The sequence below is a fragment of the Poecile atricapillus genome, chromosome 17 (genome assembly GCF_030490865.1).
Source record: "Poecile atricapillus isolate bPoeAtr1 chromosome 17, bPoeAtr1.hap1, whole genome shotgun sequence".
In the NCBI taxonomy this organism is placed as follows: Eukaryota; Metazoa; Chordata; class Aves; order Passeriformes; family Paridae; genus Poecile; species Poecile atricapillus.
The window spans coordinates 3,762,471-3,778,655 of record NC_081265.1 but is presented as its reverse complement, the minus strand read 5'-3'; the positions used below and the strand labels follow the sequence as shown (position 1 = coordinate 3,778,655).

General features: G+C 41.5%; 1 protein-coding gene across 3 annotated transcripts in view; it reads right to left on the bottom strand.

The window, feature by feature from the left end:
* Window positions 1–16,180, bottom strand: part of LOC131586022 (sterile alpha motif domain-containing protein 9-like) — a 248,996-nt gene extending 232,816 nt beyond the window's left edge. The window contains exons 1-5 of one of the 3 annotated variants that reach the window (XM_058852757.1): window positions 15,841–16,180; window positions 15,429–15,591; window positions 14,082–14,237; window positions 13,601–13,645; window positions 1–13,077 (exon numbers count right to left, since the gene is read on the bottom strand). In XM_058852757.1, the coding sequence (XP_058708740.1) occupies window positions 8,417–13,077; window positions 13,601–13,604 (4,665 nt within the window). In that variant the 5' untranslated portion in view covers window positions 13,605–13,645; window positions 14,082–14,237; window positions 15,429–15,591; window positions 15,841–16,180 and the 3' untranslated portion in view covers window positions 1–8,416. Of the gene's footprint in view, window positions 13,078–13,600; window positions 13,646–14,081; window positions 14,238–15,428 lie in introns of all 3 variants that reach the window. The other 2 variants (XR_009279078.1, XM_058852758.1) reach the window with 2 other exon arrangements.
* Window positions 16,181–16,185: the final 5 nt, after the last annotated feature.

Here is a 16,185-nt window from a genome sequence, read left to right as displayed (position 1 = left end):
TTTATTTTATTCATTCTGGGGGCTTTCACAGCTTTATGGCTGTTGGATATTTATGTCCCCAAACTTGCAGCAAGTTTGGTGAAGGCCCCTAAATTTATTTTAATTTAGGTTTTTTATTCTCTTTTGGTAGATGGGCTCTATATTAATATTTATATTTTTATTATCACTGTGTTTTTAAGAGTCTTAAGGGGAGGGAACCTATTTTAAGATGTGTGGGTACCTTTTCTCTTAATAGAATGCATTTCCTTTGAGGCTGCTCAGGTAGTCCTTAAGCCACACTGCCCCTCCCCATCTTTCCCTGCATTGCATTTGTGCTGTATTTGTTTTTGGGTTTGGTAGTGTTGATTTTGTGTAGTCTCTGAATTAATGGCATGTAAATACCAATTAATAATGTTTTCTCTTCTGAGGAGATGTATCTATTGAAAAGGTTAAAATAGGCTTGAACTAGAAAGTTAATTGCTACAAAATTGTGTAGCCCACATTACAGAACACAGTTTATTTGAAGAAGGTTGAGATGTTAATACTGCTGCGTGTGTGAGCTGCACCTCAGCAAATATTAATGTAGAGCCCTGTGAAGAAATAGAGATCAGATCCAATTTAGTAATACAGAATAGAATAGTGAGAAATCAAAGCTGCAGATTGTTCAGTTTGCCAGTTAGAGGGAGAACCTTTTACTTTTCCTCAATCTCTCAAATACACCAAATTTGACTATTGCAACAATAGTAAGAGTTGAAAATATTTTTTTTGAAACCTTGTAAAATTCTGTTGCATATTCAAAATTTGCTTTATTTGAAGTTCCTTCTTTCACACAGTGACTAGCAAAAATTTCTACCCTTTGTGAAGAAAAGGTGTGCATTCTGTTGCATATTCATCGGTTGTGAATGCTTGAGGTTGCTTAAAGACAACTTCAGCTTCAGAACAGCAGGTTTTACCCAAGGAGGTCTTGCAGCATATCAGCAGTGAAATAGTAAATAAATAAATTTGTGAGTCTGTTTTGACCTTTTTTTTTTTAAGTTTCTGAGATACTTTTAAAGTTTGTGGTGAGGCTTTTTTATGAGCATAGACTCTTTTCTTCAAGATTTTGCTAAATGATGACCTCTAATGGGATTTCAAGTAATTTTCATTAAAGGATGGAGTTGTAATTAACTTAAAAGAGTGGATTGCACATTGCTGTTGTACCCTTCTTTGTTTGTACTCTGCCCTTTGCATTTTTCCTATAGAAGATCCCCCCAAAATCCCTGTCTGGAAAACTGACATGTCCATGTTAACTGTTTCAGAATGATTATTGAGCATGGTCTTGCTTTGCTAAACCTTATTGTGGTGCTCCCCTGATAACAGTGAAGATGAGAACAGCTCTTTAAGATAGCCAAATGCTCCTATAAGTTAAGCAAGTGGAAGAAATACTAGTTGCAGTAGTCTTAAGTTCTTATTTCCCTAGAATGTCTAAGGAAACTGTTTAACCCAAAATAATACATAGTGGAGCTTGTATTTCTTGCTTTAAGTATCTGAATCTTTTACCATCTCAAAATAAAAAATAGGCAAATTTCAAATACCTGTTTATTTTGAGGGATGAAGCGTGTTCTTAGTTACATTCCAGTATTGCAGCTCTTCTTGCTGCAGTTTGTATATCACAAAGCTGTACATCTTCTTGTTAGTGAAATGTCTTTAGTAAAGGTGACTTTATTTCAGCGGCATGACTTTTATAGATATTAATAAAATGAGGTCTTGGAGTTCAGTTTTTTTAAGCTTAAGTAGGAGCACATAACTTAAGGAGGAGGGGTTAGTGATACTCTGCTAAATTGAGTCAATTTGTGCCTGATCTATTAAACAAGAAAAGTAACTTGGAGATGTGATAAAGAAATTACATAGCACACACAAAGGACTTCTAAACAATCTGTATGCTTGCAATCAAAACAATCAAACCAGGGAAACAGTGGTAGTGACTGGGTTCTGTAAGAATGTAGCTGCCTGTGACTGCTCTTTGTCTGTCATGGTTGGGCTAGGTTGGAAGTAGTTGAGAGGAAAGAAAGTTTTGGGACAGCTGTTTAAGAGATCAAGATGAATCAAAGTGTTTGTAAAGTGTAATGTATATAAAGGTTCTTTCTGAAGTTCTGAAAAGCACTTGTTGAGAGGTTTCTGGCACACTGTAAGCAGCAGCTCAGTGCAGTCTTGATTGCCAGAGCACGGATTTGCAGTAAGGCTCTAACCACAGTAAGGTGAAAAGAAATGCAGTTTTACTGCAGTCTCTGGAGGTGTGGCTGAGGGGGCTGAGCACCGGAGCCTGCTGCTTTGGCAGCCAGCCATATCCTGTCCTGAACCACAGGATCCAGGGTGTTGTCCTCAAGCCATTTGTTCCTGGCATCCTGTTGAGTCAGTTTTGACTGTCCCTGGTATGAATAATTGTGAGATTTGGTATTTATATACCTGGACACTGTTGTGAATAGTGAGGCCCTTGCACCTTCTGAACAAGTTTACAGTAACCTCTTAAATTCTTACAGGCTTTCTTGCAGTAGGGACAGTGAGCAACACTGCTTTTTTAATGGCAGTGAATTTGACTTTGGAGAAATACTGTCTTTAACTTACTTACCTTAAGGTTTTTCTTTCTTGAGGCCATAAAGAAGTGAAAAAGCTTTGAGAAAATAGTAGAATTTAATGCCAATATAATCTTAACTAAAAGACGCACATGACACTGAGAGCTTGAAAACTTCCTTATGAATTCTCTTGTTAGCAGTTAGTGTATCTCTCTGATCGCTGTCTTATACAAGGTTCAAGCTTCCGACATCCTAAACTATTTTTCCTTGAATTTTGTCTAAATCTCTACCATATTCCCAGGTGCCATATTCACAAAAAGGGGCATGAGTTGTAGAATTTCAGCTTCTGCTACTCTTAGTAGCCAGTATGTATAACTGGTTTTTGCTAACAGCAATTTTAATTAGTAGAAATGAATGCAGTACAGCCAAAGGAAACTATTTCACCATCTCCCAACTTAGGAAGTTATGTAATGCTTTGAGGTAAAGGTGTCATGCAGGGCTTTTTTCTTTTCTGTTTTTTTCATTGAGTTACTTGCACTGAATTCTTTAGCTTCTTTCTCATAAATTTAAGTGGGAAAAAATGCATTTTGCTCTTTGACTTGTAAAGTGCAGAATAAGAAAACACACTTTAAGACTTTATTGAAGGAACCTGGCAATGTAAGTATTTTAATTTCCTTTATGTTTTTAGTAGGCAACAGGTGACCTTGTTAATCTTACGGGTTATGTATGAAAAATCAGAAGGGCAAATTGAAAGTAGTTTTATAGTTGCCTTTACTTCACACGCTTTTCTTAAGCAACAAATTGCAGTAATTGAAGTTTGGCAGCTTTTTTTTATTTTTTTATTTTTTAATAAAAAGCTAAATTATGGGTTAAACACCTTGGTTTAATACAATTTGTGTTTCTGTTAACTAGCAGCAGAATTTCAGCATTTGCTACTTACTGGTAGAGAAGAAAAATTCCACAGAACTGCCAGTACAGGTTAGTTTAATCTGTAAGTACCTGATGTTCCTATTTGAAATAATTTGTTCAAATGATACCACTTAAATACCTGAGGGGAATTTTGGTCTCTGAAATGTGACTGTTACCTACTACTGATTCCAGTAGTGAGTGAACAAACTAGACTTTTTTTTTTAGCATCTATAATGGATTTAACTATGCTTGTGGACAGGTAAAAAATATCTGCAAGCACCTTTAAGGCAAATTTAATACAGAATCTTAACAAGCAGCCTTTGCTGTTACTGAAGAGTGTGAAAATCTGAAGTCAAAATCACTGTGGTAACATGCCAGTTATTAATGAGGCTGTTTTTAAACAGCAAACCAGCAGGATCGTGTGGTTTTTGTGTTGGGTATTAAGCATTTCTGTTTGTAAGAATCCATAGCAGTTTGTATTCTTTCCATTTTCTTTAGCTATTGCTAATTACCCTTTCTTACCCACAGATTTTTACTTTGTTAGGCCGGTAAACCAGGAGCTTGTTCTTGTATGCCTTCTAATTACTACTTTTGTTAGTTCATTTCAGCACTTCAGAGGCTACCTACAGATGTGGCTTTGTCCAGCTGTTTTATCTTACTCCAGAGTTTCTGCTCTGCTTCTATTTTAATTCTGCCCTATTCCATATTCCCAGAAATTCTGGTATTTTATTTCTATTGTATGGAATATTTTGTACCTTAAAATAGAAAAGATTCTTTATGAATGGATAAAAGATGCAGCTTTCTCTGGAATGGCTGCATGCATTTATTTCTATTTAGACTTTGTATATCTCATCTCTGCATATCAGCAGAAGAGATGAAAACTTTTTCTGTGCTGTAGCACAAAGCAGAGATCCACAGCTGGATGGGCTGTAAGACTGTGCTTTAATTCACTTTTTAAGGCCATGATGTCCCACTCTGAATTTGAGGGACTTTTGACAGCACTGGTGGATAATTGTTTAGTCAGTACTGGGAAGGTCATAGTTGTGTGGTAGCTGTGCAGACACTTCAGTTTGTCAGCTCATCTGAAGGGTCTAGAGTGGGTTTATGAATGGCTACTTTCAGCAGAATCGCTTGTTTTAGGGTTTTGAAATCTTACATGTTGCTGCAGAATTCATCATAAAAACATACACAGTTTCAAGGCAGTTGTATCTTCCCAAGTTTTAGAATAGTTACACATGCAGGCCATTGCCTGCCATGTTCTCTACATCAGTTCTTGGTAATTTACACTAAATTGCTTTTTCTTTAAAATGAGCTGCAGGCAGATTTCTGACTAATGTTGCATAGGTTTTTCTTCCTAGAAGGGGAAAAAAGGGGAGTCATACGTTAATATTTATAATTTAGCTTTATCTCTGCTTAATCTTAATTGCAGGTGTGCAAGAATAAAAGGGATACCTTGTTGTGAAGCCATTACCCTTTTAATAGAATGTGTCCTTATTTCTTACACTGTCAGTGGTTGACCCCAGCTGATACTTAATGCAATGCTCAGTACCAAGTTGGAGTGAGTAACTGCTTCTGGGTGCTCAATTACCTTATCAAGTCCTGGTTTTGACAGTGGTTGGATGCAAACCTGCACTATTTGTACACCAGGCTGGCAGTCAGTGGGGATCACTAAAGAGGGGCAGAGTGTGTTCCATGGTGTTTAAACAGCAAAAAGTGCAGTTCTCCAGGATAGATCGTAGTAGGACTCTGGCAGAATGTCATCCCTTTGTGAAACATTAAATGGCAATTACTTATGGTACTTTTTGGTAGAATAAAGTTTATTTTCTGTTGAGATAGGACCAAAACCATACTGGAAATTTAAAGTTTGATTATCGGTTGAGCAGTGTTAAATTGTAGTTTAACTTCTGACGCTCCATTAGAGCAGATATCTGTTGTAAAGTGGTTCAGCAGTCTTCCTTCCCAGTTCTGCTACTGTATGTTTGGAACAGTTTGTCATTTCCCACTATTTCCTTAGATTCCTGGCTGACTCCCAATTGCTCTTTTGCAGTTTCTGGTCACTGCAGCAAACCCAAAATGAGCAAATTCCAAGCTGTTTTTAGTACCTTCATAAAGGACCTTTAAGCACATGAGTGAATAGTGTCCCCCCTCAGTAGCAGTATGGCCACAAAAGTCCTTGTGAAGGGTTTTTTTTCTGTAACTTGATACTGCTTTTGTGTTAAGTGGTGTGAAAGGGCTGGGATTACTGATCTTTTTCAAAAGACAGGTGGTGGCAAAGTACTGATGTTGAATTTAATTCAAGAAAGTGAGAGACTGGTAAGTATATGCATCATTTTAATGCATGCAAATAATAGTAACAATAACAAGCTTAATTTTGTAGCATTCAGTTTACAAAGAAGATTAAAAGAAAATACAGAGCTAACATCATTTGCATCCACTGGGAACCTTCTCTGAACTGTTCTTCAGGAATGGGTCACTGCACATATAGCCATCTGTAATGTGTGATCATTTTGTGACAGTCTGATTAAAGAGAAGTGAACCACTGTTTCTGTGTCATTTTTTTTCTCCTCTTGAAAACCTATTTAAATTACTGTTGCAACAAATGTTATGGTGGGAATAACTTGGTAGCAGCTTTTTGATTCTCTGCCAGCTGCAGAGACTTCTTTTTCTGTTGATCCACCCTCCTGCTGCTAAGACTATACAATGCTATTAAAGCTGGAAAAGTTGGACTATGGAGGAAAAGTTTCTGATAGTTTTTATAAAAGTTGGTAGCATGGGCATGCTGGAAGATGCTAAACACTTTGAGTAAAATGCTGGAGAGATGAGGTAGCTTGGGAGATGGGTATCCTTGCAGCTCCTGTGTAAGGGATGAGAATGGATTACTGTGCTAGGCTGATTGGTTTTATTTAGCTACCACTGTTCACTCATAGGTTAATTTCTGAGAGGTGCTAAATGGAACATAAAGGATATTTTCATGCTATGATATGGACAAGTTGGAGGCATTTTGAATTGTGTGTGTGTGACAAGGAGGTGCAGTAGGGGACACTTCAAGGGAGCACTGTGGCTATGCAAGAAGTTCTTAATGGGCATTTGTCCTCTGGGCCTTTCAGCTCTGGGGAAATCTGAGGGCAGTTTGGGAACTGCTTTGTACTAAGAGCTGGTTAGGGCAAGGGCAGCTGTGTGTTGCCTGGCAGGTTAAAGCCCCCCCAGTGTGAATGTGACTGGTAGGAAGGGTGGGTCTGTACTTGCTGCCCTGTGTGCTTCAGCTGGTTGTTCTTGCAACGTGGAATCTCAAGAGTTAATCTGTAAGCTTACACTTTTTCTCTAAAACCTGTTTTGGTTTTGGTTTTTTTTTTCTGTGGGGCTGGGGTTGGATGAAGTAAGGAGTTTGAATCTAAACTTTTAATTTCTTGAAAGGTAGAAGTGGGCATATTTGAAAAGCAACCCTGTTTATACCTCAAAGACAAGACTCAAGCTTGTGCAGTAGTATGGGCTACAGGGCAAAAGCACTGCTGTCTGCAGAATTAAGTTGGGTGTGTGCAGGCAGAAAACAAGACAAGCCCTCCTGGCCAAGCTGGCTGTCATTTTTCATCATGGTAAGTTCCTTTCCTTTCTTTGCTTCTGCCACAGCATCTGAGCAGGTTGTGTATCTGGGAAACAGTCGATGTTCTGCTTTTCACTCCTGTGCTTTTCAGTAAGTTTACATATCCGGTTTCTTCTCTGGGTTGACGCCATCCTAATGCCCCAGGCTGGACTTGGGGAAGCTGCCTTTGCCCAGTTACCTGCTCAAACACACTCCTGTCCCCTGCATCAGGGCTGGGGGGCAGAGGGGATTTCTCTGGCCCTCCAGTTCTCTTGCTTCTGGCAATTGTTTCTGCTACCTGAGGCCAGAATGTGAAGGCTTGGACTAGAGAATAATCTTCCATCTTCTTCCTTCTGAATTCACCATGGCTTGCTGTTTTACAGTTTTTGGTTGTGCCCAGATCTTTGCTGCAGTTGGAAAAGCAAATTATAGCTAGCTACTGTTGGAAATGCATCCTCAGGTAGGGTAATAAAGCTCACATAGAAATGATAATCCTTCATAAAAAATCTTTACTGGATTAAAACAAATTACATTGCAGGGTTTTTTTGCAACTTCAGTCACAATATCTTAATGTGAAACTGCAACAACACATTTTTGTTACTAGAAGCTGAATGTGACATCATGGTTGCAAACACAGCACTGAAAAATTCCTTTGCATTTTTCAAATAATAGATATATGCTCTATACAAAAAAAATTGAGTTCTGTATTCTGTGGCATTCTTTAGACAATAATGCAAAATCATTTCACCAAGTGCAGGAATTGTTTGGACTATGAACACATAACAGTGCTTATAGTCTTATGTCACCCATGACTCTGCTCACATGTCTCTGTACCCCACCCCAGATACAGATATGTCTAGTACAGTAATATTTACACAGAGAAGCAATGTAGGAGTTTACACAATTTGAGACCTGTTTTTCATCAATCCTGATGGTGAAGGCAGCTTTAAAAGTGCTTCCATACTGACACTGACTTTACAGTTGGTAGTTTGTTCATACATGGTACCTGTCAGAGCAGAGTATGTGGTGTGAGTTCACTTTTCTGTTGCTGATCAGGAAGAAAAATGGAGTTACACTGTACAAAGTCTTTTACTGATCAAGACTACTCAGAAATTAACTTAAAATCCAAATCTGTGGGGTAAGAAGAAAGGGATTGATTGGTGTGTTTGGTTTGAAACCTTGCTTTCTGTGACTCCAAAACTATCAAAGGCTTGGCTCAAATTTCACTTTACTCGTAGTTCCAATTTTTTTTAGTTACTTGGTCACTATTATAGTTAATGCTGATTTTCTTTTTGCCTGGTAGTTACCCAGTCCACTTTGTTTTTAAATGTGAGACTGGACACTTCCAGTGCTGTACCTCCTAAGAGCATATGTATACAGTACTGTACTACATACCTTATGTTCTTCTGATGGCTGGATCGTTTTCAACCTCAATATTGAAAGCAACAAGACCATTAAATGAAAAGCCTAAATAAAAGGTCACATTCTCATTTCCAGCAGGCACTGATTCATGATGGAGTGGCAAGATACGGAGCTCCTTCACGTGACCACGTATAAATAAATTTCTGTCCTTTGTCCAGCCAGAAACTCTTTTGAGATTGTCACGAATTATGGAAATATTCCATACAGTTCCATGCAGCCACTTCATTCTCCTCTCATCTAAGGACCCCACCATTAACTTGTCAATTTTAGTTTTGTGCACAATCTTACTTAAGCCATAACCCTTTCCCAGAAAAAAATGGGTGTAGATTCTTTTCTTTCTGGTAGGAACATCTTTCATTTTGATGTCATAGAAGCGTTTCAGGGTTTGAAGGGCTGAAGTTAAAATTTCATCTTTATCAGGATTAGGCTCTTTGTCTAATGCCTCATCTGGCCAGTACAGCAACGTGAGCAGAAAATAGGCACTTGCTGGAAATGGTCTTTTTCCTTTGATGAATCTTAGACTGAGCTCACGAAGAGTTGGCAGTGGAAGGAGTTTGGCTGATCCTGGTGCTAAGCATGCTAATGCAATGTGGCACAAAATAAAATTGATCAAATCATTGTCCTCCAGCCTGTTCCTCAGGGGGTTTTCTGGATAGAAACTAAGGATCCTTTCTAGCTTTTCAGCTGACCTGTTCTCTTTCTTATCTGTTAAGAATGACAGGATATTGGTGACATTTCCTCCACCACTCCCATAAATATTCATGCGCCTCATGAGCTGAGTGTTAGGACTATTGTGGCTGTCATCAGTAAGTGATGCTGAGATGAAGAATTCAGCATATACTGCTGACTGTCTTTTCAGCCATTTTCTGGGATTATAAATTTGTTCTTCCTTATCATCATTTTCATCATCCTTTTCTTGGTTTTTATCTGTTTGGAAATAACTTAGTTCTTCTGAAATCCATTCCAGAGCATTGTACAGGTTCTGGTGCAAGCCTTTTAAGCGGGAATGAAGTGTTCCCCATGTTCTTTTTATTTCTTCAGGAATGTAATCTGTGGTGAGATATTTCACAAGCTCAGTATATTTCCCCTCTGGACTTTTGTGGAATACAGGCAATGTGGACAAAAATCGAAGAAGGCGACAACCTACTTCTACTTCTCCAAAATAGCCAGCATTGTTCATACTTTCACGTTCTTCCTTTGCTGCCTGTTGTGCAGCCCTGAAGCATTTCATAGCTTTAAGAGCAATCATGATCTTCTCCGTGATCCTTTCGGGGGTATCCTCCTCTGTCATTTTATCCACAGTGAAACTAAACCATCTCTTGTAGACTTGACCTTCTGTATCCAAAATATAAGAATCAGTTGGCAAATGCGATTTTGCAACCTCTGCCCAGTATTTTGCGTCTTCAAATTTTTCATTGCTGTAATTTAGTCTGGCAAGCTGCTGGGCAAAAAAAGGATCTTTTCCAAGGAGTTCATATGCAGCTTTTAAAACAGCAATGGCTTTTTCACAGTCTTCAGCTTCACAGACATGTTCAATAAATGGAGAGAAGAGAGTATCAGTATTGTCACCCCTGCTTCTTTTATCACGTCGAATAAACAGATGTCTGATAAACTTTATGAATTCTTCTCTTCCAAATCTGTTTTCAAATAGTACCTTTTCCTGAAGAAGAGTTGTTGCAAGTTGACTTAGTGATTGATTCCCTGAAAGCTGATGCAGAATTTCTTTTGCAACCAGGCAATGTATTATCCGAACAGATGAAATATAAGTGGTACTTTCCCTTAGCTCAATAAAAAACATTCTTACTTGTTCACACAAGTGATGTTTGAAATCATATGCTCTTGCTTTACTCTCTGTATATGCCCCCAGCCCCAGAAAAGCCTCACAGTGTGACAGTGAAATGTATGAATTGGGTACATAGCAGTTGAGCAGAGCCATGTAACGCATCAAGCAGGTGTCACGAGAGGAAGGGTCAATGCCCTGCAGTATATGCTTTACCATGTCTGACACGTATGTCTTATTGAATTCCTCACACATCAGCACAAATGTAAGTATGAATTCTGGCTCGGCATATTTCTGCTGCAATTTTTTAAGTTTAGTGTTGAACAAGTTTCTCTCTGACTTTTTCAGTTTGTGAGTGACAGCAACTGTGTCTAGTGGTGAAGCCTTGCAAAGCCTTTCAGGGTTATTACATCGTCTACAGCATATGAGGATGAAATAAGGCCTGCAGGTATTCATTTTCCTGGTTGCTATGGCCTCCATTAACTCAATCTGTAGTTCTTCAAAGTACTCATCATCATAATCTTCAATCAGGAGCAGCACAGGAAAACGGTGAGTGATTTCCTTTTCTTCATAATCTCTAAGGGCGAGCACATGATTACAAACAGTTGAAGGTGAATATGAGGTCTTGATAACAGCACATCTGAAACGCTTTCTGCTTTTCCACAGAACTTGCCGTGCTATTGTGCTTCCACCACTCCCAGGATGGTGAAATATCTTTAGTTTAGCCACAGAATAATTTTGTCCACTTCCTCGTAAAATGCCATCCAAGAGTTTGGTTGCCTCAGCGCATGCTTCACGTTCAATGATATCCCCACAGAGTTTTCTATCAGCAAGCCACAAGTTTTCCCATATGATTTTTCTCCCACGGTAAAAATTTTGTTCTATGTCTTGTTTTTGTTTTTCAGTCAAAAGATTTATGTTGATATCATCACATTGGTCAGTACAAAGGATTTCTAGGGAATACAGTTTCTCTTCTTCCCGCAAAGGAAGCGTACACACGCCTCCAGTGGAAGCTGGCAGGTGTCTGGGTTGGGCTGTAGAAGGCAGCATTGATTGGATGGTGGCATCTACATGACTGAGCTTCATGCCCACAATACTGCATTGTTCTAGTGTCTCAATGCTGCAGGATTCCTGAGCTAGGTTTGCCCACTTCTTGTAATTTTCTTTGGACTCTGCAATGCAGATGATATATTCCATGCCATTCATCTCTGTATAAAATTCCTGAAAAGTGTCCACAAGTGATTTCTGCACTGGTGATAGCAATAGAAAAAGCACAATGAAAGAGCGCTCTGGCAGAATTTCCTCACAGATACAAGTAATTACTTTCTTGAGGTATTTTTTTTTGGTTCTAATCCATGTATTTTGATCACAAGGTTTTTCATCCCCAAGGAAGTCACTGCGCCCATTGCAGAATATCCAGCTGGTCTGATCAAAGAGTTTCTGAGAGGGAGAATTATCAGTTTTAATTTCATTGAAAAAATCCTGTAAAAAATAAGAACTTGTTTCATGGTGCTCTTTGTATTTGCTGTACAGCCCCGACACATTGGAATGTTCATCAAAGTCAAAGACACAGAAAATGTTCAAGTGCATTAAAAAGTTGATGTAGTTCAGATTATCCTGTTCACATCTGTTTGTGACAAGGATGTACCACAGGGAATCATCCATGTAGCTTCTGCCATCATTTAATAGAATTGATAACTTCCTTCCTAAATCTTGAGGTATTTCTGTGGGTACTTGTGTGCTGGAGAGCTCAGCTCTTTCTCTTTGAGCATCCCTGTCTTGCACAGCTTGAATGAAAGCAGTGAGTTTGTTGCGCTGCACAGGTTCAGACTTCGCTCCTAATCTCTGGTAGTGAGCTGGTTCTTTGGTCAGAATCACCTTCTGACTGCTTTCGTTGTATTTTGGCAAATAAACTTCAAAACAATTGTTCTTTACTAAGCTGAAGGTTGGTTCAATGTCAACCTCCACTACAAATCTTTGTTCATGAGAGTCTTTTGAAATCACTTCAACAAACACAGGTGGGTGAATACATTTCCTTGCAATTTCTTGTAAATTACTGCAAAAACACTTCTCTATATAATCCAGTGCATCAACAAAGTCTTCTCGGTTTTTGACCTTCATGCCAATGATCTGTCCATGTTTCCAGCCCTTGTCCTCAACACTGTCCATGACACCAAAATGGATGGTGCCATTTGTTCGAATGTTCATGCAGGCTGAAGCAAATCGTATCACTTCAGAGGCAAATTTTGATTGCAGTTGATGTTTGTTCAGTTCTGCAGCAATGGCAAAAGATTTGTATTCGTGGCAAGGAATGATTAAATCACTGACTCCTGATTCTGGAGCAAGAACTGTGTCTTTCACATATTTGAAATCAGTATCCTGACTTCTAAATGGCCGACAGTTTCTGAGCTCTAAAACTTCATTAGCACTTTGAAGCTGGGATTTCTTGCTGCTTTTTCGCTTCTTGCCAGAAGTAGGAGCTGTGTCCTTGCTGCTGGTTGTACCCATAGCACCAGAGCTGCCTCCACTGGCCGTGCCCTGAGCAGGGGCATTGCTGGCTCTGGCAGGGTCGGTTTGTGCATCCGTTCTGTCGGGTGTGTTGCTGCTGGAGTCCTCAGCTTGCTGTGCATTGTCCTGGAGCTGCAGAAGTTCATTTCTCTTGTGGATTAAGATCTGGATTTGGCCTTTCTTCATTCCTATGTCTTTGAGGAAAGACTCATCCAGTTCCATTAGTGCTGGACCTGTCACTTCTTCTGCATATAGTTTATCTACATACTCCTTCTTGATTCCAGTAGATTCCAGCCAACATTTGACGTGTTTCTCAACCCATTCATTCACAGGTAATGTTTTGTAATCTAGAAGTTGAAATAATGTATTACTAATACAAACTAATGTTTCTTTGGCCACACTGAATGTTAGATTGTTTTCTTTCTACCAGTCAGTGAGAGAGCAGGTCTTAGCTTCTCAAATATGCCAATTCTGATGACAAAGTACTTAATCATAACCTTAATCAGAAGCAGTTTTAAACCATGGTGCAAGACTAATAAATCAGCAAAGCAGGAAGCTAGGAAGGAGACTTGGAAATTATCCTCAAAGGGAGGCAAGGAAATAACCCAGAATGTTTTTTTGCAGGGAATGATGTGATAAGGTTTATAGGAATTGACAGGGCTGGATTCCCTAAATTGGACATGTTTGGGTAGATAATTTGCCCACTTGAGTCTGATTCTTTTCTGCTAAATCAGGATAGCATCAATACAAACCCTAAGATGATGACAGGAGTACTGATTAGTTCCCCACTAGAGATGAATCCTTCAAATGCAGATATTAAAAAGCAAATTGCTACATACAAAGTAGAAATTTTCTGAAAGCAATACATACCCATTGTCTTTGGTGAGGGAAATCCTGCTGTTAATGAACAAAACCCTATGGGGAGGAAAAAAAGTAATTCTTCAGATTTACAGTTCATGGTCCTGTGATAATTCAAGCTGACTTTGGTGTTCTGTTTTCCCAACTTCCCACCTTTTTGGTCTAAGGTCATTTCTGTACCTCTAACAGCCTATTCTTGCCAGCTATGCCCACATGAAGGCAGCTGCTCCTGCCTCTGACACACGTGGATGTGAAAGAAATAGGGGATTGCTAGAGAGGCTTGTGGTGACAGCTGAGCCCAGCTGTTCCTTCTGTTCTATATCGGAGAAAAGGAGGCCTCCCCACCACTGTATCCCCCAGGTTCTATCTCTTTATTGATTTTTTTCACTTTCCCTGCCTTTTGTTCCTTCATACTCGCTTTTTTCTCTCTCTTCTTTGTTGGGTACGCTCTCCCCTGCTCCTTCTCTTTTCCCACATCTGTTCTGGTGCTTACCAAAATTTCCAAGCAGCACTTCGACTCACTGCCCAACCCAGCAGAAGGTTTTCTGTTTAGCGGGGTGTCCTCGCCTGAGCAGTGACATCCTTCCTGTGCCCAGCCTCCATTCCAGGGGTTCAGAGATGGATGGCAGCAGGGACAGCCTGTTCTGTACTGCAGGAGGAATGGGTTAAATACACCTGCTCAGTGTGACAGCAGAGATAGGAGACATTCACAGTCAACAGGAACCTGTTGTCACCAGGGTCACAGTACAAGGTGCACGGTGGTGGTGGTGGTGGTGGTGTTTCTTCTGCTGTGGAGTGGAGGCTCAACTCTCTGGTTCAGCTCACCCCTCATGGTGCTAAACAGTGCTCTCAGCAAGTGTAAAAGGAGCAGCCACCAGAGCAGCTGGCCAAGGTCTCCACGATACCTGCAGGTGTAATGGTGGTGGCTGAGGGGAGAAGAGCATCCGCTCCCCGTGACCACGGCTTGGCAGGAGGTGAGTTGAGCAGAAGGGGATGGTTTGGGGAGATACTGCTTCTGGGACAATAGGATATGCTAGAAAAATCCGACAAGTGCAAATTAACCCTTTCAGCATCTGGTCAGCCCTGTTTGACTGGCTGAGGCACCAGCATGGCTGAAGCTTTGGTGTGAGCAGGTGGCTCTGAGCAGGGAGCCTGTTACAGGACTGCCCTGGTGTGCTGTAGGTGTAATGCGTCCAAAGTGCAAACTGGCTGGCTATGGAAATGGTGGGAGATGGATTTCCACTGACACTCGGTGCAGCCTTCCCCGAGAAAGGGGTCTAAAAACGTCCCTGAAACACGGATCTCTTAGAGCTTTTGGCCACCTCCCAGGGGCGGGCTCGTGCAGTGGGTGGGCTTGCGGTGAATCCCGTCTCGCCCATGTGTCTCTGTCACAGCCCACTGTGCCAGACGTCAGGAAGCGCTTCAGAGCAAAGAGCCGGGGAATCGAAACTGAAGCTGTGGCACTTCAGAGAGGGGGCAGGGCTGGGGAAGCGCGGATGGAGGGGGCCCGGGGGTCCCTGATCCCTCCTGGTTCTAGGAGCAGTCGGGGGTGGCAGCGGGTTTTGCTCCAGTGGGCTCTGGGTCCCCTGGGCTGCACGCGTGGGCAGGGAGGGGCTGCAGCTGCGGGGGTGCGGGCAGACCTGTCCGGTCCCACCGCTCCGGGCTGCTCCGACTGTCCCGAGGAGCGCTGCCGAGAAGCTCCTACCCCAGTGGGGTAGCGACAGAGCTGGGCGGGTGGCAGTGGAGGGACATCCTCACTTTTCGTTAAAGCTGCTAGCAGTAAAGTAACCCGCCAGGCTGAGAATGGCCCCGCGGCGCAGGGGAAGCACGGAGGGCTTACCTTGCAGAGCCCGCGGATGGTCGAGTGTCTCCAGTGCTGTCTGCCGGCAGGGAAAGGGTTTCCACAGGAGGAAGGGAGGGAAGATGCCCCAACACCTGTGGCGCCAAGCTCTGCACGGGCAGCAGTCTGAGCACGGTGGGAGTTCTGCAGCTCTTGCGGGTCTCTTGAAAATTAGTCCGGAAATGAAAGGGGAAACTGCTTTAGACGAGCATTCCTGGGTGAGCTATGAAAAGTCTCCACCCCCTTCGCAGCAGTGCTGCTGCTGGGTGGTGCTGCTGGCCCCACCAAAACCAGCTAAGTGTCAGGATGGGCTGTGGAATATATTTGTTCTTTCTTTTGTATTTTAAAGTTTCAGATCCACCTCACTTACTGCCCTCTATATGAGCTACCTCCTCACTCCAGGCCCCCTCACCAAGTAAGAAGTGGAGAGCTTGGCAGGGTCAGAGCAGGAGAGGCTCCTCAGCCCAACCCTCTGTGCACTGAGGCTCAGGAATGCGGTGCTGCAGCAGAACTGTCTTAGTGGCTGTTTCCTGTAAAGCACGTGATCAGGTATCAGCTCAGTTTCACCAAAACCATTTATTTATGGGTATTTATTTATCACACAGCAGCACAACTTCCTGTCATTTTATCTCCCCGCGCACCTGCCTCAGCCACCAGGCTGGAGGAGGCTGGTGCCTGGGGATAATCAGAGTGAAAAAAAGAGGCTTCCCCCCAGCCTGAACAACTCCCACATCCTCTGTTGGATCAGCAGGCAGGC